The 25264-nt window shown below is 56.5% G+C and overlaps 5 protein-coding genes across 5 annotated transcripts; 1 reads left to right on the top strand and 4 right to left on the bottom strand.

Annotated features, from left to right (window-relative positions):
• Positions 1–365: 365 nt before the first annotated feature.
• On the bottom strand, positions 366–1565 carry IE81DRAFT_345581 (hypothetical protein; the record flags this gene model as incomplete). The annotated part of the gene is made up of 2 exons (XM_025515928.1): positions 366–1238; positions 1320–1565. The coding sequence occupies 2 exons, from the start codon at positions 1563–1565 to the stop codon at positions 366–368; spliced, it is 1119 nt and encodes a 372-aa protein (XP_025371761.1).
• A 3609-nt stretch (positions 1566–5174) lies between these two features.
• IE81DRAFT_345582 (hypothetical protein) lies at positions 5175–9314 on the bottom strand (the record flags this gene model as incomplete). Its single annotated transcript, XM_025515929.1, has 4 exons — positions 5175–6906; positions 6993–7075; positions 7160–7195; positions 7281–9314. The coding sequence occupies 4 exons, from the start codon at positions 9312–9314 to the stop codon at positions 5175–5177; spliced, it is 3885 nt and encodes a 1294-aa protein (XP_025371762.1).
• A 1998-nt stretch (positions 9315–11312) lies between these two features.
• Positions 11313–14004, top strand: IE81DRAFT_345583 (SPRY-domain-containing protein; the record flags this gene model as incomplete). Its single annotated transcript, XM_025515930.1, has 2 exons — positions 11313–12729; positions 12797–14004. The coding sequence occupies 2 exons, from the start codon at positions 11313–11315 to the stop codon at positions 14002–14004; spliced, it is 2625 nt and encodes an 874-aa protein (XP_025371763.1).
• A 676-nt stretch (positions 14005–14680) lies between these two features.
• Positions 14681–19023, bottom strand: IE81DRAFT_321228 (ARM repeat-containing protein). The gene is made up of 12 exons (XM_025513276.1): positions 18238–19023; positions 17937–18149; positions 16964–17862; positions 16643–16884; positions 16280–16581; positions 15736–16211; positions 15576–15667; positions 15488–15517; positions 15243–15388; positions 15113–15182; positions 14929–15041; positions 14681–14867 (listed from the first exon to the last, which is right to left on the bottom strand). The coding sequence occupies exons 1-12, from the start codon at positions 18820–18822 to the stop codon at positions 14751–14753; spliced, it is 3285 nt and encodes a 1094-aa protein (XP_025371764.1). The 5' UTR covers positions 18823–19023; the 3' UTR covers positions 14681–14750.
• A 318-nt stretch (positions 19024–19341) lies between these two features.
• IE81DRAFT_364870 (hypothetical protein) lies at positions 19342–23204 on the bottom strand. The gene is made up of 10 exons (XM_025516893.1): positions 22996–23204; positions 22831–22932; positions 22676–22760; positions 21863–22592; positions 21716–21791; positions 21548–21644; positions 21217–21484; positions 21047–21151; positions 20598–20983; positions 19342–20520 (listed from the first exon to the last, which is right to left on the bottom strand). The coding sequence occupies exons 1-10, from the start codon at positions 23075–23077 to the stop codon at positions 19488–19490; spliced, it is 2964 nt and encodes a 987-aa protein (XP_025371765.1). The 5' UTR covers positions 23078–23204; the 3' UTR covers positions 19342–19487.
• Between the last annotated feature and the right edge of the window lie 2060 nt (positions 23205–25264).

A 25264-nucleotide genomic window follows, 5' to 3' on the forward strand; every position in this document is an offset into this window, starting at 1 on the left:
TGTGTCGCACCTCGTGTATTTGTACAAGAACCGATCCCAGATTCGAAATCATATTCCTCAGACGCACGATTTGTCATCACCAATGACACAGACGGAGAGATGCTCACGGAAGGTGCAATTCGTATTGGATTCGGAGGCTGACTCTATGGGCACTGGCAGAATACCCAACAGCGGGTGGATAGCACAGAGGGACTTGGTGAAAAAGCTGAAAGGACAGTCTAAGGCTACAATGGATATATGGAAATCGGACATGTGGGGCGCGCAATGGGGGTGAGGGCCTCAGCGCCACAACAAGATTTTCGAGCGATGATGAGTGAGCGAGGCATGGCAATCAGAGCAGAGCAGAGCTACAAGCGCGGTGGGTGTCAGCAGTGGTCTTCATAGAAGGAGCCACTAGACATTTCCAGTCCAGCCACGCCTGAAGCATCGTATCCGGAAGTTCCCCTTCCTGCCGGCCAGCAGCGTTCAGCTCCCGGACTGCGCAAGTCTAGCGAGATCGATCGGCCTGCTCTGGCGCCTTTCGTCAAAGCTTGCCTCTCCTCTTGCGCAGTCGAAAGGTCGAGAGAGCCCGCTCGGCGCGCAAGCTTCCTTGTCGGCCGCGGGTCATCAGCGTCGCCCGATGTCTGTAGAGACGCGAGCTTCGTCTTGAGTCGCTCGCTCAGGTCGTCCTCGGTAAAGGCAGCTTGCTCCACGTCTGCTACGGGTGTTGTCGCACCTGTATCCACGCCCGAAGCATCAGCCGACGAGCTGCTGCGGCGCGAAGAGGCTGCAGATGAGCTAGATGGCGTCGATGCCCCCTTGAGTAGCTCATCTGCACCGTCGGTCGCGACTGGACTGCTAGTCTGAGCAGCGCCGTCGAGCACCGTCGTAGAGGCAGAGGGCCCAGCGCACGTCTCAACGCACGTCGTCTTGATCGGCGTAGGAGGCGCAGCAGTGGCCGATTTGCACGAGCTGGAAGAGGTGGCGCCAGTCGAACCTGACCTAGAAGTGCTCGCAGAAGATGATGAGGAAGAATGTCCGGTGCTCGTACGAGACGTGGGGGACCCAGGATCCGATTCGATCTCATCGCCAGTCTCTCTCCTCGGTGGCCGCTCGGTAGGTGCTTTGCGTCCAGGGGGTCTCTCCTCGCAGTCCTCCGAGCTTGCTACTGAGAATTTGGAATCCGTGATGCTGTAGAACGAGTAGCCTTTGGGCCCGCCTCGATATGTGCCGATAACATGATCATCGTCTCCACCGTACTGCGAAGGTGGCAAAGCAGCAGGCATTCGAGATCAGCGTGCTTGACCTCCCCAGACTCGCCTTCTCTTTCGATTACTCACAAGATTGACCGTGGGATACGCATACACAGGTCTTCTTCCACCCCAGATCAACCCTCCATCTTCCCAACCAATCTCGTCGGTGCGCAAGGGAACATACAGTGTCTTGTTGGACAGATCCTGGTCCGGTGCGGGCTCGGACTTCCTAGGACGGTCGGGCGGCGGGGTGAGTCGAATGCTCGGAATCACGAATCCATTACGAATTACCGGTCCTGCCGACTTGATCGCTTGAGCTGAAGTGGACGCCATCTCGACGAGATCTGTGAGACTGTAGATCAGCGGCGAAGAGCTAGTGGACTACAACCGATGATGATCTGGTGGATGAGTGCAGGAGCACGTTGCAGCCGGCACGAGTGGCGGGAGGAGTATGCAAAGCGTTTGCCTGGCTTAGATCCAGGCTTGACGCTCAGGCTTCTGTAGTTGCTGCGCACGCGCAACGAGTTCGTGGCTGCGTCAATGAGAACCCTCGGGTGAGATAGCGTTTATTGCGGGCAGCTTCAAGAAGAGAACGCAATTTGCGTTCCTTGTAAAAACAGATGCCGTTGCGGATGATTGGATAGAGGCTGGGTGCTTGAGTGTCCAACCTCTCCACTCTAAAGTGTCGGTCGATGTAACGGTAGAGAGTAGGCAGAGACTGTTGAAGCTGATTTTCTAGTGCAGTGACCTTTTGACACAGCACGATGGCGATGAGAAGAAATCTATCTCTCTCTAATAAGGGTGGTTGAGTTTGTCACAAATGATGTCGATGGGTGTAGTCGATGTCAGCATGCGAGAAGGGCGCGGTCAAAGTTGGGCAGTCGATTGGTGTCGAGTGTGCACGGATCTCGTCGATGCTGTGAGCAGCCTTCCGATTCATCAAGAACCGGGTGCAAAACAACGGGAGCAGAGGAGGAAAGGAAGATTTCGATGCAAGATTAGAGCTCTATATCAAGGGATTGATGACGACACACATGATGGATGGACATCGGCAGCTCGAACCTGGTCTATAGATGGCACGTACATGGTCGAGTCGGTCCAATCAACAAGCATCGTGAGATGCTGTTCAAAACGTTGGAAACGTTGGAACGGGCATGGCAGCAGCAGCTTAATCAAATCAGGATTGGCTATTCGTTGCACATGCTGCTTCCCGAACCCGCGGCACTAAATCACGCTCGGAATCGAGGGTGCACTCAAAGACTCATCACAACTCGATCGTGACTGCCTGACCGTAATTTGTTGTGCATTCACATTAGCATGCATATGCAGTGCTGGTGCTGCCCGCATGTTGCTTTCGCGCCCAGACGCGCGAAACTCGCACTACGTTGCACCAGAGCCGGGGGCAACACGCGGTGCGAATGTGCGCCGCCGTCATGATGCGGCAGCGCGCTGCAGCAGTCGTACAAATAACCGCATCCTACGGCATTCCAGCACTCACAAGCTATCAGCTATGGCCGCCGAGCCAAGTTTCATGCCTCATGCCATGCGTCGACGCCGCCTTCGCCCAAGCATCGGCGTGCAGAGAGTTGCAGCATTCATGTGATTTTCTTTGCCTAGCCAGTTCTCGGCGCAGCAGACCGCATGATTCGAGCGCGAGTCCGACGCAGCAGGCATCATCAGCCAGCACGGCCACAACTTTTGACTCTGACCGTGTACTGTATGCGGCTGTAAAATCTCGATGATCATGCAGAGCGCCTGATACGCAGATCGGCGACGAAAGCCCGAATGAACAGCACAGGTGTTTATAGAGGGAGGTGTAGCCATGCAGAGAGGGAGGCCATTTCCAAAGTTTAGGACTCGGAGCTCTCATTCTTGATTTGTCTTCCGTTCAAGGCAATTCCGCCGGAAATATGCGTACAATTCTTGTGAGTGTAAGCGTGGACGGACCCTGATTCTTCTGGATCGTGGCTCTGCTGGGGTTGCTGCTGGGCTGAGCGGAGTATGCAGCAAGCATCAGTGCTGACACGGAGGGGCGAGGGAGTCTCAAAGTCAGCCACGACTCTGACTCAAAACTGTAGCTTCGCCTCCTGCGTCGCGGTCATGCGCTCGGCGGGACGCTTTGCTTCAGACGGCGGCAAAAGCGGACACAAAAGCGCGCGCACCGCGATGAGGTGACAGGCAGACATGCCCGCGGCACATCATCGTCATCATGCGGGGCTGTGATTCATGAGTCAGGGTTTGAGTGTGCATGCTGCGCGTGATGGTTGCGTGTGACGCGATGAGGAGCAAGCATAACCTGCATGAGCTTACGCGGCGGTATCTGAGCTACCTGAAGCGACGACGCGTACAGGCGCGATCTTCTCCTCTTTGCGCTATACGTGCTTTCCCGCTTTGGCTAGCTTTGCTGTTGCTTATTCGATTCGCTACCGAGGCATGCTCCAACCGATGATCAACTCTGCTCTCTGATCGTGTCTAGCAAGATCACCCTCGCAGCTCGCTTCGTGCGTACACTTATAGATGTGATTCACATTAGTCAAGAGTCGTGAGTTGGACCGTCGTGTTTGATCAGCCGCTGAGCGTATAGATGGTGAGTTGAGCCGCTCAACGCGCGTGGGAAGGCCAGACCCTGCTTCAAACGACACGATGCTGCCGCAGCCACTTACCCCAAGCAGAATCTCGAAGTCGTTGTGTAATCACGAAACACGAATCACGAATCGACATGGACCTGGTCTCGGCCATGACGCTTCGTTTCCTTCGATCACGTGAATGCTAGGCATTTGATTGACTTACTTGCTGCTCATCAGACTCACGAACTCCAGACCGCAGACTGACCAGCTGAGTCATCAGCGCGCGTGCAAATCTCATTCACATTTGCGTACATAGCGAGTGGGCTGCCATCAGAAGAGTCGTCTTGATCTGGCTCAACGTCATCTGCGACACATGATTCGAATTCAAGATTGGCAAAACGTCACTTCACCAATCGTGAATCACGTGAATCGCGAATGTGCTTGTGGCACAACGTAATTGAATGGTGAGAGCCTGAGCAAGCACGCAGACTGTGCACTTTACGACTCACGGTTTTGCTCATCTTACCACGCCTATAATGAGCATGCGTCAACTCGTCTGCTGTACAGTCAAGTCAGCTTGAGCGTCTCTTCGCTCGGGGAAGCTGCAAATCCCGAGCTAGCATCCCCTCATCGGCCACTTGCCTGGCCTTCCGAGATATCTTCGCTTGTTGACTGCATGTAATCGACGTCCTTCTCTCCAAACGGGCCTCGATTGCGTCAGCAAGAGAGCCTTGTTGCTCGCGAAAGTGTGGGGCTGCCAGCCGCTTTGGACTCTTGCAGCTGGAGCGCGTGGACCCTGCAGCAAAGAAGTCAGTCGTAAGCGTCCAGCCAAACAGTCTCGAGTCGTGAGCGTAAGTCGGACGGTTGAATGCAGAAAGATCCCGTGCGATTATGCTGACAATGAAAAATCGTCACCCCGAATCAAGGGCCGTCCAAGTGCACTGCCATGGATGTACGTCTGGCGTGATTTGTGATGGGATTCAGGCTGATGATCGATGGGTGCATGCCGTCATACTCAACACTTGTGCACGATCGTGGCGTTGGCGTCCAATTTCGCACAGTCAACATAAGGAGGCGGTCCGAACCCGCGCACACAACACGTCCGCGGCGTTTGCACGGGCAAATGGGGCTCATGAAGCATGACCGCGCGGGCCCGCTTCTGATGTGGCTCCGGGACAGAATTGCTCTGAGGCGATCACACTCGATGATGGGTTTTGTCGAAGCTACTCTCAGATTGACTTCCATCCGAGTAAATAGCAGCTTCACTGTGCTGTGCTTCCCGAGAGAGAGAGAGAGAGACGCGATCGTCAATGTCAATGTAGGTGTCTGCATTGCGTAGAGCACGTGTCTAGTCCGAGCATGCAGCAGTACAGCTCTACAAGCCTCGAGAGCGCGTGGTGCGTGGAAACCAGCCGTTGCTGCTAGAGCTCGATGGGTGAGATGGCTCTGAATTCGCAAGTGGAGGTGGCGGTGGGAAGAAGCTGGCTGGGCTGAGCGTCTCTTCGTTGCGCATTTGCCGGTGCTGTTGGAAAGGTGATGGTTGTTGTTGCATCGCAGAATGCGAGTGAGCCGGAGCTGAGAAGGCAGGTAGTACAGATGATGAAAAGGCAGGTGACGAAGCGTGTGGCGTGGGATGAAGCTCATACGGTAAGGAACCAGGCGGAACTGGAGGCAAGGGTGGAAGTGGTAGCGGCAAGTCGTTTGATCGCCTAGAGGGCGGCATCGGAGGTCGACTGAATGATCTCGGGTAGAAAGACGACAGTTGCTCTGCATAGCCCAGATACGGGGGCGGTCCATCCGTGTAGCTTGGCGCGATCTGACCAATTTGGTGACCGGTTTGCATCACGTGAGGGGGTGGAAGCTCATTGGCGAAGGTGGATACTGCATTGCCCAGAAGCGGGTCATGGAACGAGGATCCATCGAGCGCTGGCGGTCTGCAATGCATGGCAGGGGGATGCGGCATGAAGCGCTCGTGGCGTCCCGTTGCTGAATTGAATATTGAGGGTGATGCGACGCTTTCTGTTGAGGGCAGGAACCGGGGCACATCCGCGGCGAGGACAGGTTGAGATGGCGCTTTCGCCATTGCCACCTTGAATTGGAGCGTCGACTGTTGAGGCGAAGTCCGCGTCTGATTGGGCTCGGAAGGAACCGAGGACAGGTCCGAATCCTCATCCTCGATTGCAGACCGCTTGCGTTTTTTAGCGGTTGCTTCTGTCGAAAGTGCCGGTGCCTCATTCCTTGAGGTGACGTCCGAGAGGTCGCTCTCTGCGTCGGACACATCTGCAGCGCCTTTGACCCAAACGTTGCGCTCCTCGACAGGCTTCACTCGAGGCTGGGCCTTAGCCTTTGCTCTTGAAGCTATCAAAGCCGAAGTTGTTTCGATTGAGCTTTCGCCGTGCTTTGTCTTGCTCAACGTGTCTGATCCTTGCTGCTGTGGCTCAGCGGCCGCATCTTCTGCAGGATCGTCCTCATCTGAGCTCTCAAATTCTCCCTGGTTAACCGTCTCTTCCTCCGCTTGAAGTAGAGCTTGAAGATGCGCTTCCAAGGGTAGCAGGCGAATGTACAATTGCCTCCATTTGCCCTCGGGCGACTTGAAATGGTGTATGGCAACGCGTTTGCCGTCATGATCGACTTCCGCAAAGAGGTCAGCCGCTTGTTTGGCTATATTTCGTGACCCTTCAGCGCGTCTTCTCTTCCTTCCCGTGAGCAGTACATTTCCTGCAGGTATCGTGCGATTCCCCTTGGCATCGGGAGTAGTTGCCGCGTCTCGCTTGCCATACGTTAGCGTCGCGCGTTTGAGATCTTGTCTGCCTCCTTGGCTCTCTGGCGAATGCTTGGCAGGAGGTGCAGCGGGGTCTATAGCTTTGGCAGAGAGAGCCTTTGCATCTCGAGCTGCACGTGCCACTCTCGCGGCGATCGCAGCTTTTGGGCCCTTCATGCCTTGGTTTCTTGCAAGTCCCGGAGGTCCAAACAATTCTCTGCCAATGAGGGCGACCAGGAAGTGATGCACGCTGGCGTGGTGGCCTATCATAGTTGAGAGAGACACGGCACGCCCGCCACTCTGCTGAGCAAGCAGATCCTCCAGGCCGCGCTTTCGCAAGCAGAGGCTGCATCGGCAAGGTCGCAGGACGACGCCCGGCACGTGAGTCATGGAGCAGGGGAAACAACAGGCATTGACGGAAATCGTACCCACCTGCAGTTGCAGAACCCCTTGCATCGAGGACAGACAAACTCGTCCGCCGCCTTTAAGGATACCTGATCCACGCCATATCGGATCTGCATACAGGCAAAGCAATACTTAATGGGGCACCTACGGTCCTCCTCTTCGTTCGTGCACTCTCTCGCCTTTGTATGGCTGACCTTGCGGCGGCACTGGTGGCAGCTGGTCCATTCAGACTGGCACAAAAGACACAAGGCGTAGAGCAGAGTCAGATGGCTATACACGCTCTCAAGTCTCCACCACCACGCGAGTGGCACTCACCGTATCAAGCGAGCCGCCCGAGGTACCCGCGACATTGACTGGCCTCTTAAGCTTGACATTCTTTTCTGGCTTCGCAGGCTTTTGAGGCTGCGCGGATTTATCCTTTGGTGGTCTACCGCGTCCTCTCTTCGCCGGAGTCTCGCTAGCCTCTGGTAGAGCTTCCTCGATGAGTTCCTCCGCTTCGGACTCTTCGCTAGGCTCGCTTTCGCTAATGAGCTCTGGCGTAGGGGCGCGCACCCGCACATCGTCGATGCAGAACAAAAAGCCCAGCCTTTGCCTGCTGCGCAAAGCCGGAAGATCGACGTAAGCGACTTCGTGCGATGTTCCTTTGAGGGGCAAAGACGTCGTCGTACCATCCTCTGCAAGCTTCAGTGTCCGTTTCGCGGCGTGATTGGCCCATGTTGAGCCTTGTCGAGGCGCTCGTAATGCTTTGGCTGGCCGGCCTCTACCTCGCCTTTCTATTGCTTCTGACATTGACACATCACCAGCAGCTTCGTCAAAATCCTCTCCCTCAGGCGCCGCAGATTCAGATTCGGCCAGAAAGGATCTCTCTTGACCTTCTATGAGCCCTTTGGAGCCACCACCACCGAGGCCTAGTTGGGCCAAGATTTCCTCATTAGCTTTCAGCTTGCGCAGGCGCCGTGCTTCGTAGGATTCGTCGTCAGTGCCAGCCGCAGAATCGTCGTCATTATCGTTGGATTGTAGCAGCATCTGCAAGTTCTCAAGCATCGCTCGCTCTTCCTCCTCCGCCTTGCGCTGAGCCTCTTCTTCCGCAGCGCGTCTGGCCGCTTCCGCTTCTGCGTCTCTTCGCGCTGCTTCGGCCTCTGCTGCGAGTCGCTCTTCCTCCTCCGCCTTGCGCTGAGCCTCTTCTTCCGCAGCGCGTCTGGCCGCTTCCGCTTCTGCGCCTCTTCGCGCTGCTTCGGCCGCTGCTGCAAGTCGCTCTTCCTCCGCTCTTGCCGCCGCAGCTAGATCTTCCACTTCTCGCTCAGCGGCTATCCGAGATGCTTCAGCATTTGCTTCAAGGATCGCAGCTTCTTGCTCCTTCGCATGGCGGCCTTTCTCCTCTTGAGGCTCGAGCGACATTGCTAGAGATTCGTGATGAGCGCTGGGCAGACCGCCTGCTAGAGACGACCTTTCCAGTGTATTCATGCTGGCATCGCATTCGGAGCGCCCTGAGCCTGCAGAGCTACGAGATCCAACCCCGCCGTCCAAAAAGGGATGAGAGCTCATAGGCGACAAGCGTCTTTGGCTGCCAGAGGCGTGGCTCGAAGCTCGTTCGTCGGCGTGATCCACAGACTCGCTACGTGATGAGGATCCCGATCCTCTACCTGTACGCGAGGCTATCGAAGGAGGTGGAGTGGGCGTCTCTGGCTCCCAACTATCCGCATCGTCCGCAGAAACGCCTCGTTTTGCCCGATCCTCGTCCTGAGCGTCGACAGTGCGATCGGTCTCCTCTCCGCTATCCGACACCTCGAGCGGAAGCTCGAGTGCCCGAGCTTTGCCCCTCCGAAGAGAATGATTGCTGAGCAGCGAAGCTGTGCTTCTGGATCGTACTATCACTTCGAACCCATCTTCGCTCTCGCTTGCGCTGCTTGACCCTCTTCCCGCCCGCGCTGCGGCCTCTTCCACATCAGACGAGTCGCTGATGACGATGTGCTGGGGTGGCAGCTTGGGTCGCACCGACCTCTCCTCTGCCCTTCGAGATGCCTTTACGCTCGCCGGTCCCATCCTATAGCGTGTGGTGGCGCTCGGCGAGGGTCGGGCTGGTGAGTGTGTTTGGGAATGGGAGGATGGAGCAGGAGTACGCGTATTTGGGCGTGCTGGTCTCAATATTCTTGGAGAGTGAGCAGGCTGCCATGATGGCGGCTTGATGTTGGACTTGAGTATCGCAAAAGGACGCGGAGAAGATACCTCGGGCTGCGATGCGTTGGCCCTGAACGAAGAGGCGCGCGATGGTCTCGATGGACCTGCTTCGCTTGCATCAGCATGCGTGGCGGACCGCCGAGCCGAGTTCGCACTCGATCTCAGCAGCATCTTGCCAAAAGGCTGATAGGCTTTCTATTTGAACTTGCCAGACAGTTCGGCGATGGTGCTCAGCGCGTGATTTCGTTGGAACCACGAGCTGGGAGATTGAGGAGGCAGGAGGCAGTCCATTATTGAGTGGGATGGAGCAGAGCCATGCTGCTCTGGGAACGCGAAGATGAGCGGTGTATACCCTCGTTCGAGTGCACCCGCCTCGCTACCGAGCTTTGCTGAAGGTAGTAGTAGTAGTAGCGATGTTTGTAGATCTCGAATTTGCAGCGTCGGACATTGGCGCTAGGTGTGATGGTGGAGTGCGTGAGTCACCCCCAAGGCAATCCAGCACGATGCGCGGCTCGCGCGACGCGCCGCATGTACAACGCCGCATACCCTGGCTCGTACGAGAAGTTGTGGACCGCCGCGGCGCTATGCGCACGCAGTGCGAGGGCACTGTGAAGCGAATGATAGGCACTCCACTCGATCACGACTCACAAACTAATTAAGTTCCTTATATAGCTCCACTCCACTTCAAGAGCTCGTCGAGACCTGAGCTTTGTGAGCGCCAGCAAGCGGTCTATTCGACTGGGCAGCGCGGTGCTGTGTGCATGTGCGGCTGAATCGATCCAATTAATTGTGAATGAGGTGTCTGCGCGCGTCGCATCCACAAAGCACAAGTGACACTCGTGACTCGAGACTTCCCAAGCCATGCATGCCGCCACTGAGGGCTTGCAAGGGTCTGCACATCTTTTGCCCTGTTCCTGGCCTGTGTTACCCGAGCCTCCTCAGCATGCTGCCAAACGGAACGATCCCAGCTATCAAGGAGCGATGGCGCCCATTGAGCCAGCACGAGGCACGCATCGAAAGCAGAAGAAACTGACCATCCAGCGTTCAAGACTCACGACTCCCGCATCAGACTCGGACTCGGACTATTCACGATTGACTCTCGGCTTTGAAGCTCGAGAGGTTTTGGAGTCACGGGTCAGAAGAGTCAATTAAGTCTTGAATCAGTCACGAATCTTGAATTTTGAATTTGAATGGGCAAGCTCACGTGTCATCAGAGTCGTTGAGCGGGCCCGCTCGTTTGTTCAGCGAAGACCCTTCGCTGCTGCGTGCGCATGCATCCTGCATCTCTACGCAGCAGCAGGTACACGTGATCGGACGCTCCCCTGCGCACTGCAGCTGCTCAGCCTGCACTTTGACTCGCGCGCATGTTCAGCAGAGCCCGCATTGGGGCGCCTTGCGCTGCACGCACGCAGGAGCATGTGTAGGCATCGGACCGATCGAGTGAGGCGCCGTGCTGTGCGCCAAGGCTCATCACCGCCGTCCTGCCCAAGTGCCTATAGTCACACAATCTCGGAGCTCAGCTGTCAGTGCGCATGCCTACCGTAAAGAGTTGCGTGCAGGCGAGCGCAATCGTAAGCGGCGAGCGTGACTTGCCGTGCATGACGCGGCAATCAGTCAAGGTGCTCCATGCGTAATGCTAGTCAGAGTCAAAGCGCTCACTAATACCACTCGTGACTAGGGTGTGTCACTCGTGGTTGTGACGACTATACGAGAGTCACAAGTCAGGACCCGCTCGCTCATCAAGACGTCTCCACTCACTTCAACCCCCTCGCTCGATCTGACGCCCGGTCTCTCTCAAAGCCTCGTTCTTCAACTGGCCGAGACATCAACATCGCCTCTGGTCCGTCTCCCAGATGATTCATGGCACGTACGCTCGTGACTTGCCACGGCCCAATCGCTCCGGTTAATCTTGCACTCTCACGCGCCACTTATCGCATTGCGACGGGCTGATCGCCATCCAACCAACCAGCGCACGGAATAAAGCGTTGACACGAGTAGTGATCTCACGCTCGCTTCTCTGAAGCTTGCAATCCACACCCAAACACAGGCCCTCCTACCCCGCTTGTTGTTGGCCTTCTGCGTAGACACGCCATTCTCTATAGCGTCGACCAACTCAAGTTCGCGCATCCTTGGCTGGGAGTCTGCAGGGTTCTAGCATTCACTGTCAACATGAAGACTCGCCAGCCCACGATAGAGGGCAGCGCTATCAGTGGAGACGACGGCGCTCGTCCTTTCGTTGTCTCGTCTGTAGCCACAGGCAAGGAGTCATCTCAGGGGCGCATTGTAAAGGCAGCCACATCGAACGACCTCAATGCGAAGCAGCAAAGCGAGAGGTGGAGGCTAGCATGGGAGAAGCAATTGGAACTATCCAGGACCCGACTGTCCCAAATGGAGCGGAAAGGAGAAGGCTCGCGAGGAGCGCTCGGAGGGGAGAGCGTCTCTTCTTTGGCGGACAATGCCGCTACGGATAATGGTGCTGCCGAAGGTGGCCCCCAACGGTACCTCGATGCGGATCTGCTCGAAGCTTCACCTCGCCCGCATTGGTGGAGCGCGGCATTCATAAAGGACACGTCAGTGCCTCCGGCCAGAGATGCAGAGCAGGACGGCAGCAGGCGGCAATACCTCGACACTGATGGACCTCAGGTTCGAGGACGCGTGCAGGACACCACACCAGAGTCGTCTGCTGTGTCCCGCTCACTGCTGGACGAGGTCGACATTGGCGTGCGCCCCAGTGATGTTCGACGAGCAGGCGACGCGCGAGCCTGGCAAGATGGTGTATTTGGTAGGGTTGATCAGCCCCAACTCGCTTTTGGGGCTGCTCGACAAGGTCGTCGCGGCGGCTATGTCCGCTCTTGGCCTCGGGCAGACGATTCCGATGCCTCTCGGCTCGTGAGAAGCAACGACGGCCAGTTCCGGTGGCGCCAGCGTGGAATGCGCAATTTGCTCGAGGACGAGGCGCCTGGCACAGGACCGATTTATCGTCGACCAGACTCGCCAGAAGATGCCATCGTGCTTATTCTACCGCTCTTGATACTCCTGTCGACCCTCCTGTTCCTCCTACTGATCTTTGTCATCCTGGTCATCTTTGTTCGTCGGCGCGCCAGAATTGCATTGCAGGATGGAGATGGGCCTTTGGATGTCGGACGTGAGGAGGAGCTCGAAGGGCTAGGTGGCATATCTGGCGTAGAAGAGCGCTGGCTCGACACTGTCGACACGAACGCGAGAAGGGGCTATGATCGAGCCAAAGCTTGGCAAACGTCGTATCCTCCTGGCAGCCTCAGCACCGACATTACCCTCTCGCAGTTCCTCACGATTCAAGAAAAGGGAGTCTCTGCATTCTCTTTTGATCCGGACTACGAAAGCAATGCCAGCGTCTTTGTCGAGGCTAGAACGGAAATCACGTTCTTGGCGGATGGCGGTGGCATGGCACCCGAGGAGGGTGGGGGCTCATGTGTGCAGAGCAATATGCCCCTCCCGAAGCTCAACGAAGTGTACTATTGGGAAGCCAAGATGTTCACCCTTCCGACCGGCACGAACATCGGTCTGGGTTTGGCAACGAAGCCTTACCCGAGCTTCCGCCTGCCTGGTGAGTTGGCAGTCAGCCATGACGCTTGCCTCATCTTCCCGCTGACACCATCTTCTCTCGCACGCAGGCTGGAGCAAATTTTCTGTCGGCTACTTTTCTCAGGATGGCTTCAAATCGCACAATTATCCCTTCACCGCGCAGTCATACGGACCCGCCTACGTTCAAGGCGATGTGATTGGTGTGGGCTACAGACCTCGCTCCGGTACAGTCTTCTTTACGCGGAATGGCAAGAAGCTGGAAGATGCATTTGTTGGACTCAACAGACACAATCTCTTTCCCACTGTTGGCGCCGATGGCGCAGCAGAAGTTCACGTCAATCTGGGCCAAGCTGGCTTCGTGTTCATTGAGGCGAACGTGAAGAAATGGGGTCTCGCGCCAATGGTTGGCACCCTGGCTCCACCTCCTGCGTACGGTCAAGAAAGAGGGAGCCTGCTGATCGAAACGGGTCAAAGCAGTAGCGCCCAAGCAGGGGGCAGAGCAACACCGCCGCCTCCATTGACCCCGCCACTCGAGCACCCTGACGTGTCGCAATCTCACGCAGAGGGCTTTAGCGCTAGTGGACGAGCCCCGACCCGGTCGAGACGTCATCGCGCTTCCAGAAGGACTCAAGGGCGCAGCAGCCCAGAGAGTCCGAGGCTTCCTTCCGACATTCAAATCGTCCGTAACGCCCAGGGTCAAAATTCGCCACCTCGGCGTGACTCGGCGTCCTCAGCAGATGCACCACATAATCCCCCAACTCCGAACGCTCTTGACATTAGCCTGCATCAGCTACCGCCGCACCAACTGGCTGCGGATGGCAACATGCCGGAAGCGGGCTCGGCTCAGGGTGAGGGTCTACTCGCTAGCTATTTCCCAAGACCGGGCAGCAGGAGCGGTAGTACGAGACTCGGTAACGGCGGCAGACGAGGCAGCGACCGAAGTCCAAGCCCACCACCGTATCCAGGAGCCTCTGACGGCAGATCCGTCGGCACGTGGTCGGACGAGTCTGCGCATCGACGACAGCATCAGACACGGTCTTTAGCAGGTCGCACGAGCTCGATCGCCAACGCGTTCATGGGCGCACTCGCAGACAGAGGTCTGCTTGCCTCCTTGCCTGGGTCGCCCAACGTTGAAGATCCCAATGTGCGAGACGCGGAAAGGCACAGAATTCTGGACGTAACCACAGCAAGAAATACCGATGCTAACCGCAGAGGCAACGATGCTGCTGCTGCTGCTGAAAGACCTGGCACCGCGCAGTCAGTGACTACGTGGGTGGAAAGCTGGTTCAGAAGCTGATATTGCGTCGGTCGCCCTGCACGTATGATGCCGCGTGGAGAACGCTCGCTCAATCAACGCCTTCTATTGCCAATCTCAATGCCCTAGCATATCTGCCTCTCTGCAACTATCCTTGTCTCGGCGTCCTCATGACGCTATTTTGGCTGCCTGCTGCCAACGAGTCTCGTACACTTTTTGTACCCTTTGCATCTCACCTCATCTTGCGACCGTGCTCACTGTTACACTTATCCAAACACACCCAACCACTCTGACTACGTTGCGCCTTGGGCCGCTCTGGCTATTCTTGGGGGAAATAGAAACATCTCAATAGTTCACTGACTGTGCGGCGTCTCTTTGCGACACAAAGCCCTTGTCACTCGCATTGAACAGATGTTTTCCCGCCCCGTCAATCTTTGTAGAAGCCAGCGATGTGGCTGTACTCGTCTTTCATCTTCTCGTCTGTATACGGCTACGGCAAGTCAGACATAGCAGCCTGACCCATTCCCTTATTTGCTTTTGACAATTTTCGCCGCAGGACAATGACAGCGGCGAGCTGCGGCGATATCCTATAGTGAGGCAAGGGAGATGCACAACTCGGTATGACATCTTCGTCTACATAATTCAGCCCAACTCATCGTTTTGGGCGCCCATAGCGCCAAGAAAGAGGTCAAGTCGTACGCGATGCTTTGTGAATGTTAATCGTGCATTCAAATTAGCGGGTATGCGCTTCACTGCATTGCAAAGACTCTGATTGACACGACCAATGTTCAGACACCCGTCGCTGCTCTTGCAACCTGCTGTTCCTCACTGGAGAGGTACGGCGCATACCGAGCGTTCGCGTCAGGCAATTGTATCTGAGAGCGCAAAAAGCTGGAGAGGTATGCCTGCCCACGACTGACGACATTAGCGGACATCCGTGATCAAGCAAAGACGAATTGTTCTCACCTTCGCATCCATGTTGTACACCTCGTCCGAAGCGAGATCAGGATCTTCCGGTCCGTTGAGGTCGAAAAGATCGTCTTCGCCGTAGCCAGGAAATCCCGTGGGGCCCAGGACATCTAGAGGAGTCGAGCGCAGCAATGAGCAGACCGGTCTCTATTTGATCCATAGCGCGACGCTGTAAGCTTACCTGACAGAATGATATCTCCCAGAGCACCCCTCTTAGGCGCATAGTCCTCCTCGTCATCCCATTCGCCGTCCTGCGAAGTATCAGATAGCGTCAGCAACTGCCCATGTGATTCGGCAGGCGTGTTACGCACCTCATCGTCAGTCTCCGGTGTGCGCGCACCATCCGCTGCATCATCTGCAGAGGGGCCGGGTGGGCCTCTTCTTGCGTGTTGCCAGTCACTGAGAAGCAGCTTCAGCATCTTGGCAGAGATGGGTATCTGGCTGTACTTGTGAGGCACTGTTTGAGACTTATGACAGCATTAGTGGTGATTCCACGGCAGCGTCGGTAGCAGTCTGCCGTCAGGCTTCTGACAACATCTCGGAGCTCCAGACTCACTCGTCTTGGCTTTGGACCGAGTGCGAATGACTGCCAAGCAACGCGGCTCGTTAGCTTGGACAGTCTGGGAACCGTAGGGCAAACTCACTATTTGAATTGTCCGGCAACAGGTCTCCCTGGACGATGACGTTGGAGAGGATAGGTCTGTTGGCCTCCAGCAGGCGGGTAAGTGCGATCGAGCTGCGATGGAAGTTGACAGACTCGATTTATCAGCGCGACGCCAATCAAGACTCATGTCATTGACTCACCTGACTCTTTGAGCCCAAAAGCCTTGGATCGTCTCTGCGTGCTCGACCCATCGCCTAGCCAGCACCTCAAGACCGGACACAGTCTGGCCCGAGCCGCTCGACTCACTGGCCAGCTGGGTGTGGAATCCTTCGAGCAGCTCTATCACCGTTGTCGCCTGTTCGAGCATGAGATATGCGAACGGGACGATCAAGGATTGAGCAAAGGCAGAGGTGCGAACTGACGCGAGTCGCGTGACGAGAGCGCGAAGTAGGTCCGGCAGGACCTCAACGACAGCTTGCGGGGCCTTGCGCAGAAGGGCAATGAGCAGGTCCCCGACCGCAAGGCCTCCGCTCTCAAACTCGTCGGCAGGCTCCAGAAGCCGGGCGACGATTGCAAGAGTCTTCTGGATGGAAGTTGTGCCAGTCCCGGGCTCGGTCCACGCAAGCGTTTGCTGCGTAGCTTTCCGGACAAGATGTGTCAAGCATTCGACGCCGCGCTGTTTTTGAGGGTCCAAGAGCTTAAGCCGACAGCAACATCTGCGATCGCTTGACTTAGATGGCTTACCTGCAGGATATCGCGATCGTCGCTGACCGTCAAAGTTGCCACGAGGGCAGGCAACACCTCTTGAGACAAGTCGATGTGTGACAATGTGTCGCTAGAGGCTCCTCGAAGCGTCGCAGCCATGAGCTCGAAAGAGCCGGCTGCGAGTACGGCGCCCTCCGAGTCAACATTACCGCTCTCCTTCTGCTTGACGATTTGCGAAAGGGCCGCCAGAGCAGATGATGTGACCGCGTGTGCGTGCGCGTGCGATGCTCCTCCAGCGAGTAACTCAAGCATGTCCTCGACAACAGAGAGCAAGACGTGGTCTGTTGTTGCGAGCGCGGTCAGAAATCGGGCAGTTGAGTCGATGGAGTCCAGCTCGCTCACCTTTCGCATCCCTACACCACGCCGTTAGCGTTGCATTGATCACCTCTGCATAAACCCCTGCGGGCACGCCATTAGCGTTAGTACCGCCGTGCTCATCTTGACTCTGAGTGGCCACCAGCTGGAGCGTTTCTACGATCAAGACGAGCGTTGAAGTGGTAGTGACAGCCAGTAGAGGGCCCAGACGAGATACGACTCGTGCAGAGTATGGCCTCACAGCTTGCGCGTCCAGGTGGCGGTAGAAGCTGGCGGCGAATCCGGGAGAAGTTGTAGGTCAGTCGTGCCTCTAAATGCATGACCAGCTTGCACCGCTGCCAGACCCACTTTTTGATACATCGCACTGCAGACAGCTTGATGATAGCATCGCCCTCGGCTCCATCGCTAGAGTTGTCCTCAACGCTTCGCACTGCTGCTTCCAAGATCTCAGCTGCGAGGGGTGGAGGTAATGCGGAAGCGTACTGAGATGCAAACACGAAGCATCGTCCAAGCAAAAAGGGACCGGAACGAAGGGACATGTTCGGCAGTACCATGGTGGTGAAGATATTTCCCAGATCGAGGGCGCCGGCCGTGGTGCAACTACTACCAGCCGCATCCTCCTCCTTGTGCTCCAACACAGCTTCTGCGACTCCTCCGAACAGCGCCAAAGCCGCTTCGCTTTCCTTCCAAACATCGGGACCGTGGGTGTCGCTGACGTGGCGAGCAGTGGACTCTGCCACGCGTTGCAGACATCCGAGCGTGGGTTGTGCGGCATCTTCGAGGAGGCCGCCCAAAGCATCCGCACAACTTCCTCGAAGAGCCCAGCCAAGCCCTTCTTCATCGTCCGAAGCAGCAACGAAGGCGCCGATGTCGCTTGACCATTCCTCCTCATCTTCGCGCGTCATCCTTGAGAAGCTGCGCAGCGATTCGACCAAGGATGCCAGTGCTGGGGGCGGTGCACTCGCAGCGGTGGTGCTATCCACATGCAGCAGTGCAGACTTGGCGGAGGGTAGCCGAATCGAGCTCGTGACAAAGTCGAGAATTTGCGAAGCGAGACGAGGCACGTCTGAAGACACGTCGCTATCGCCTTCGGTGGATCCAGCAGCCGAAGGCCCATCTTCGCTCGGCGACACGTGAGCTGCAGTAAAGGCTGAGGTGAGCTGTGCCAGGTTGGAGACTGCTATGTTGGTGAGGCGAGCAATGTAGGGTTTGATGTGGCTCCTGAAGTTCAGAGCCACCTTGAGGGTCTGCGCGTAGAGCCATCGAGGGGAGCGTGAATGACACCAAGCGATGCAATGAGCAATTTAGCGGCGTGGCTCACCTTCCAAATTTGCTCCTGCAAGCCCAGCACTTCCAAGCTCAGCGACGCTTGCGCGCTCACGACAATGCCTTCCAAAGCTGCCAGCCACCGCGGCAAGACCTCGTCTGCCGTCGCTTGAGACGCTTCGGGATACGACTCGCGCACCATGAAGAGCGTCTCGAGGAGATGTCTGAAGACCAGCACCGCTCGAGCGCGAACAAAGCCCGAGTATTGCTGCAGAATTACCACGTGCATATCAGTCAGCTTGTGAACAATTCTGGCCAGGAATGAGCTCCGGCCACTCCCTTTCTCGCATGCTCACCTGATCAGCACCGAGCACTCGCTCTAAGCTCGGCAGCAACTGTCTCGACACCGCCACGATCTGGTTCTCGTCCAGATCCCCAGACACAAAGTCCGACAAGAATGCCATAGCACCGTGTACCGCATCGACGTTGGAAGAGCTTTGCTGGTCCAGCAATTGCTGGATCGACGGCAGCAGCTCCGGCGCATCGTCTGGCCAATCAGGAGCACTAGCCGCTGAGAGGGCGTACGCGGCCGCCAGCCTGAGCGGTTTCTCCCGCAGCTTCAACGCTTCCAGCAATTTGGCTCTGATGCTGCTTTTGAGCTCCGGTGGAGTCGCTATGGCTGCACTGCTCCCGCTTGGGTCTCTGAGGCCGATGTAAGCCGATAATTGAGGAGACCATCTCTCGTTCACCCACTTCCTCAAATTGATGCCTGCTGCTTGGCGAATGTGCATGGGTAGCTGAGCTGCCAAAAGAGCGTCCGCCAGTATTGAGCCGCATTCCGCCTCAGCGTGGATCGACGATAGCTGAAGCTCAGCCTGTGTGCGTACGTTGGCGTCTGGCGAAAGCGTCGCTTCGAGTACCCCAATTACCTGGTCTGCCATGGCCGGTGATATCCTGGTAATGATCAGCGTGCCGCCACTGTTGCCTTCCAATGAGACTGTACTGCCTAGTGGTGATGAGAGAGGGACTCTACGCTCGCGACTGGGTGAAGCCAATAGAGAAGATGGTCACCTTGAGGGCCACCAACAATCGTAAAAATCTCGAATTGCGGTGTTGGTTGCTTCAGCCTCGCCGCGCTAGGCTATATAGGCGCGCTTTGATCGGCGGCATTCACGATTGCTGCATGCAGCCATCATATATCAGCTGCGCTCACATTCTTCCGCGCGCGCGCGGAGCGAGCGAAAAAAAAGCGCGTCGCGTAACCCACAATTGCAGCAGCAGCAGACGCGTCAATTTAACACGCAGTCGCGCAAAGGTCGAGAAACACTCGGCTTGCTTGGCAATCAGAAATCGCAATCGGACAATCTGACACGTCGATCAGCAACACACGCGCCAGGGACGCCCATACCAATGCTGATCAGTGTGAGTTTGACAGCCCATACGTCGCTATGAACGTGTTTGCATTTCTGTGTGTCGTCTGACTCTACATGATGAAAGTTGCAGGCCTATCGCTTGACCGCTTTCAAAAGTGGCTTGGGGAACACTCGTGCTGCCAGAGAAATGTCCCCCACTGTGAGAAGAATCTCGTCGGTGTCAGTTGGCTAATTCATTTTGTTCGATTCTGGCTGTTGGCGCCAGATGCAGCGCCGCGCTGATTGGGCCTCTTCAGACCTTTAGTCTTGCGAATTCTGCCGGTGGGTGCTTTTGCCATGGAGGCAGCGTCGAGCTCCTCTTTGAGGCTTTTCTTTCTTCGCTCTACCCTCTCTACACTCGGATCACGGGCAGAGGCACGACGTGCGTGAGCACTGCCATCGTTGGATGTTGCTACAGCATTCGGGCGCATGCGAGGGAGGTGCTCCAACACGGCTCGAGGAAGTCCTGTTGGCTGGACTGGACGGGTTCTGCCCACTGGCGTGAATGGCCGCTCGGGCAACTGAGCTCCTGCAGACCCTGCAGGAAGGGCTACAGCTTTTTGCACGACAGGGGACGTAGAGGGGGTCTTTGGCGGAGCAGCAGCCGCCACTGCGCTCCACGTCCTTGTCGGTGACGATGAGCTCGAGGCCGACTGGGGCGAGCGTCCAACGGGCTGCGCTGGCACTGCAGCCCTCACGAGGTCAGCGTTGAGACTGCCTGATGGTCTGATCAAGCTGGCTGCAGGGGTACTCGTCGTCTTTTGATTGGGAATTGCAATCGCGAGAGTGTTCGATCGTGCCTTCGTCGTTGCGGCTGGAGGCCGCGGCGCGGCGTCGGAGGGCGTGGCGGATGATCTGCTCTTTGCTGGGCTCGAGCGGGGCGCACGTAGAGCCTTGGGGGCAAGTGGCTGCTGCTCCGGCGCGAGATTGTGATGAACGCGATCGCCACTCAAGTCCTCCACAGGCTGTCCATCGACAGATAGCCCGAGCAAACCCCCACAAAGATCCTCTATTACATGTGCAGAAGCGCTCTCTGCAGCTACGTGATCCTTTGCTTCTGCCGCCCGCTCGAGCATCGTGTCTTCCAGTCGACCCGTAGGTATCGACAAATGGACCGCTGGAAAGAAGTCGATATTCTGCGCAGATGTGCCAGAAATGCGCCATTCGCCTTTACCGTGTCTTCCCGTCCACCTCATCACCTTGAGGCTCTGGCATCGCCTCGCAAATCTGTGAAGTGCGCCCGTCGAAAAGCAGAAAATGTTCAGCAGGCGTACACGAATGTGCTCGAGCACAAGAGAATTCACTTGCGGATGTCGCGCTTGGGCGGCAGCAAGAGATCTGCTGCCAAAGGGGGCAGCGGCTGGGGAAGACGCCCACTGGACGGCGACATCGCCACTGAGCTGCCCCTGCCTATCCCAGTGTGTGCTGCTTCTTGACCATCAGGACACGAGGGGCATTCGAAAGCGCCGCCGAGGTCAGGGCTGCCTCCCTCGCGACTCCAGCTGGCTTGTGAGACGAACTTCGGAAGCGATGGGCTGGTGTTTCCTGCACACCCTGGCCCGCCGTTTGATCCCTGTTGATAACCTGCACTTGGTGCAAAGCCCTTGGTAGAGAAGCAATGGGGCAGCGCTAGGGTGAAAGCAAATGTGTGCAGGCGCGTGAGGGGCACGAACGCCGAAGAGACCGACAACTGCGCGGCTTGTCAGCAGATGTGGGCCAGGCTCGGACAAATGTGTAAGGCTCATCACCTCACCAGTTTCTCCATGGGCGCATCGACAAGCACTTTGAGCAGCTCCAGATTGTGGCATACGTGTAGCAAGGCTTGAAGCTCGCCGATGGACAAAATGAAGAAGTCGAGCTGTGGCCATGGCTCAGAAAGGTCAGACGAGCCGTCTTTCACTCCCACACGCAGCTCGGACTGACCTCGAGCTTCTGAAGCGAGGCACCATGCGTGATCAGTGAAGTCATTGCACCAGTAGGCAGAGCTCTTGGAAGGACCATTGGGTGGCAAGACCGTACGAGGCTGCCTGGAGAGCTTGCTTCCATGACCATTGGCGCTCCGAGCCCGTGATCCGACGCAACAGCTACGAGAGCCTCTGATGGTACGATTCGACGAATGGCAAAGTTGCGCAAACCGAACGGGCTTTGATGTAGTAGGCTAAAGGCGGTGTCGAGATGGTCACTCGCCCAACTGAAGCCCAAAGAGGCACACGTGAGGAAACAGTCTGTGCGCACATGAGAGATTGGCACTTACGAGTGATGAGATGCGACCTCGTTGACTGAAATTTCGAACGTGTCTAGAACAGAGGGAAGCGCGCTACAACGAGTCCACAGTCTTCGACTGAAACGGCCTGTCTTCAGGTGAGTGTAGCTCAGCAAACGTTACGAAGGAGCGACAACACGCGCTTCGCTGACTGCTGACCTTGTACCTCGCTCAGGTTCAACGAGCGGAGCTCGTCGCACTCTTTCATGAGCGCGATGATTCCGTCATCTGTGGCCTGGAATGGTGGGGCCATGCTGAGAGTATAAGCTTGGCACCACACTTGCCCTCTTCGAGTGGTCCACACACCTTGGTACCAGTGCTCCGCAGAGTCAATTGTTGCAGCGCTCGGCAAGACGCCGCCACTGCACTTAGTAGCGCGTCATCGACAAATGCGAAATCCAAGGTCAAGCTCTGGAGCTTGGGGAGGTAGTGCATGGTGAGCACAAGATTCCGTGCTCCTTCGGCACTGAGGCAGCTGAGACTGAGGGCTCGGAGGTGCGGTAGAAGGTGAGTGCTCTTGGCTTCCCAACGAGCTAGCCTGTCCAGGTCCTCTGACGGATGAAGAGCTGCATCGAAGGCTCCACCTCCCTTTGAGGAGTTTGTCCGCAGTGAGAATTCCTCCTCTAGGCTAGTGTCGCTGAGATCGGCGCTCGATCGGCGATGTCGGAGTGTGTCTGTACCGCGAGATAGCAGCTTTCCGGGTGTCTGCAGCTGTATAGGGTGTACTATCAGCGTCTGCAGGTGGCGGGCAGTGACTGCCAAACACGCGCAGAGCGACGCAAAGGGCACTCGATCGGTCGACCTGGGAAAGGTGATTCCGTGCTCGTCAGTATCTCTACCAGCGAGGCGCCCGGAAGCTACGGACCATATGAATGCCTTGAGGGCGGGCAGAAGCGCGAGGAAGCCCATAAAGCTCTCAGGGCTCAGGCTTCTCCTGCATGCTGGCTGGAAGTCGTTGGCGGCATCTCGAGGACTGCCGACTCGTGGGTGCGCGGTTTGGCTGACGATGGTGAGTCGACGTACATACTTGGCAAGACTGTCGGAGAAGTGACGAGCGGGCAGATTCAGCGGACAGCGGGCGATGACCCGGGTGTTTGCGAGACATTAGATTGCGCTTACGAGGCGTGGTACTGGATGACGGCTTCGATCTTGCTATGTATGGCAGGTCGCGCCACGAAGTCTTCTTCGTCTACGATGACCAATTCTGTTTGACGGCCGCTGGAATCAGTCTCGTGCCTTGTGGCGGCTGCCAAGCCCGCTCTCGTACCGCTCACCCGCGTACAGCACGTTGCAGGCGGCCCGATTGAACGCTTTGCAGATGAAGAGCAGTGGGCTGATCCTACCATCGTGGTGCTGAGCCACTTGTCCAACGATATCTGATCGCAACAAACGAGCTTGAGCTTGAGGAATTTTACTGGCGAGTGCCGAGCCAGACTCACTTTCCAAAATCCGACATGGTAGTAGCGCCCAGCTAGTGTGCGTCTGCGCGGCGACGTTGGACATGATGAAGCAGCTCGCCATCCGAAGCTCAGTGGAGCGAGGGAGGATGGAGCTGGCCAACGAAAGGCGATGGTGGCAGCACCTTTTGAGCGGAGATGAATAGGGTCATGAGGTGATGCGGGGTGCAAAGCCTTGCGGAATGACAAAGGAACTGCTGATCAGAGGGTGGTGTGGAGCAAGACCAAAGTGACCCATTGAGCGAGGGCTCGTCTAATTGAGCTGCTATACGCGCCGCAGGAGCAGCAGTAGCCAACCCTTCCGCTAGACTTGATGTTGTTGACGTCCTGCTACTTGGCTCTGCAAGGAACAGGACTAGCCATTCAGGGTCACGATTCGGACGATTGTCCACCGACACTCACGACTCGTGACTCTCGACTGCTGCATGGCATGAACTTCGCGGACGCGTCAAACCGCTCTTGAACTCATGTACAACTCACGACTCGAGCACGAGTCATTAAGCCCAGAACCATCCAACAAGTCGTGAGGGTGCGCCCACTCTTGATACCACGGAAGTCTGTGAGTGCTATAAAACACGCGGCGCTTGAGTCGTGAACCGCGAGTCTTGGCAACCCCTTAAATCCTAGCTGCTGCTGTACATCCTTCATTCGTGCTCCAGCGTGACAACACACCGCAGATGTATGCGCTGATGTGCAGGCATGTATATATGGATATGCTGGTATTTGAAACACCCGGCCGCCGCGGCGCTCTAGCATCGGCGATCAAATCGCCCATCAGCTGTGCCATCATGCGCAGTCACGAGTCACGACAGCACGAATCTTGCTTGATTTCGGTTCAGTCGGCGTGGCTGATTGAAGCGTCCAGTCAGAAAAGAGTGTTGGGAAACTAATTTTGAATATATATACCGGCGCCCAATTCACCCTCGATCGCGCGCATGGCTGTGCTAGGCTTCCTGCAGCCAGCAGCTATACAGGCAGCGACGCACCAGCAGCAACTGCACGCTCTCGATCGCGGTATAGATGGTGATCGATATGAGTCAAGTGCTGAACCACGATGCTCGCTGCGCCGCCAGCGCGCTCACTCACCTTTGCTTCTACGGGAAGTTTCCACATGCCAGGAAGTATGGCGAGGGTGAAGTGGTGTCTATATATAGCTGTGCTGGTCTCAGGATGAGCGTTGATGATCGAGTTCTGCATATTGACTGTACTGAGCCCGATCTGAGCCCATGTCAATGTGCATGCAGCTACCTTGGCCGTCGTGAGCTCAGACATCTTCGTACCATATGTGATGCGGTGATCTCTATGGCCACCAAAGCAATCGCAAAGCACGTATTGTCGACTTGTGAATTTGAAACAGTCACAGTGTGAGTGCGGATGTGCATGTTGCTTGTTGCTTGTTGAGATATATAGCTCTCGGCTCTCGCAGCAGAGGGTTCGCCGCGTCACATTGTGATTCAAGATTCTTGACGTTGCGGCGACTTGTCAGTCACCAGTTTTGAATCACCACCCGTGAATCAAGCGTCAGGAAGAGCTGGATCCGTATTGTCGCATTCGCGATCATATAGAGACCTGATGGTGTTGAATCAGGTCCGGTCTGAGTGTTCTCACCTGACCGAGAGCAAGCGCTCCATTTGTTTTGGTCTCGCCCCAGGGCCATCCGCCGTCCTCACCGTGACAGCACCCCTGTTGCGGCATCACCTCCATCGTGTCGCTCAATGAGTAGGCGAGCTGAGCGGATCGAGGTGGCTGCTCTAAATGCAACGAAGTAGGAGAGATACAACAGTATGGCTGCGGGTACAGCTATAAAGACCTCTCACGCCGGCTATCGCCCATCCGAGACAGACAGTTTGAGGGCGGCCAGCCAGTCGCTTCTGGACTGCGATGCATCATTCGCGGCCGCGCTGATGTGTCGCGCTTGTTCGATGGAGATTCCCTCATTCACAGCAAATGCTCTCCACAGCATTCACGATCGGTGATCCTTGCTTCAAGATCCGCCATTCTTGCGCGCGATTGAGCTTCGTTTGCGTAGCCTTCACCGCATCAGTCGTATTCAAGATTGACCAATTTGCGGTCCGCGTTGGGCATTCCTTTGATTCACGATCATTTGGCTGGAGTGTCCACAGCGCCTCGCTGAGATCCTTGCTGTATATACGTGAATGGTGTGTGAAGCTGCCGCGCTGTCTATCCCTGCATGCTCGTCGTCAGCAATCTGAGCGAGCTCGACACAATCTTGAACTCAGACTTCCGATAT

The sequence above is a fragment of the Ceraceosorus guamensis genome, assembly GCF_003144195.1.
Source record: "Ceraceosorus guamensis strain MCA 4658 unplaced genomic scaffold IE81scaffold_10, whole genome shotgun sequence".
Classification (NCBI taxonomy): Eukaryota; Fungi; Basidiomycota; class Exobasidiomycetes; order Ceraceosorales; family Ceraceosoraceae; genus Ceraceosorus; species Ceraceosorus guamensis.

Bases quoted from the DNA above. Each gene is read 5' to 3' on its own strand.
- IE81DRAFT_321228 (XM_025513276.1), bottom strand. From the start codon at position 18,822: ATGGCAGACCAGGTAATTGGGGTACTCGAAGCGACGCTTTCGCCAGAC. The intron at 18,150-18,237 runs GTGAGCATGCGA...GTAATTCTGCAG, and splicing joins GAGTGCTCGGTGCTGATCAG to CAATACTCGGGCTTTGTTCG. The intron at 17,863-17,936 runs GTGAGCCACGCC...CTCTACGCGCAG, and splicing joins TGCAGGAGCAAATTTGGAAG to ACCCTCAAGGTGGCTCTGAA.
- IE81DRAFT_364870 (XM_025516893.1), bottom strand. From the start codon at position 23,077: ATGGCGAGCTGCTTCATCATGTCCAACGTCGCCGCGCAGACGCACACT. The intron at 21,152-21,216 runs GTCAGTCCGAGC...CCATGGCCACAG, and splicing joins CCTCGCTTCAGAAGCTCGAG to CTCGACTTCTTCATTTTGTC. The intron at 20,984-21,046 runs GTGAGGTGATGA...CAAGCCGCGCAG, and splicing joins ATGCGCCCATGGAGAAACTG to TTGTCGGTCTCTTCGGCGTT.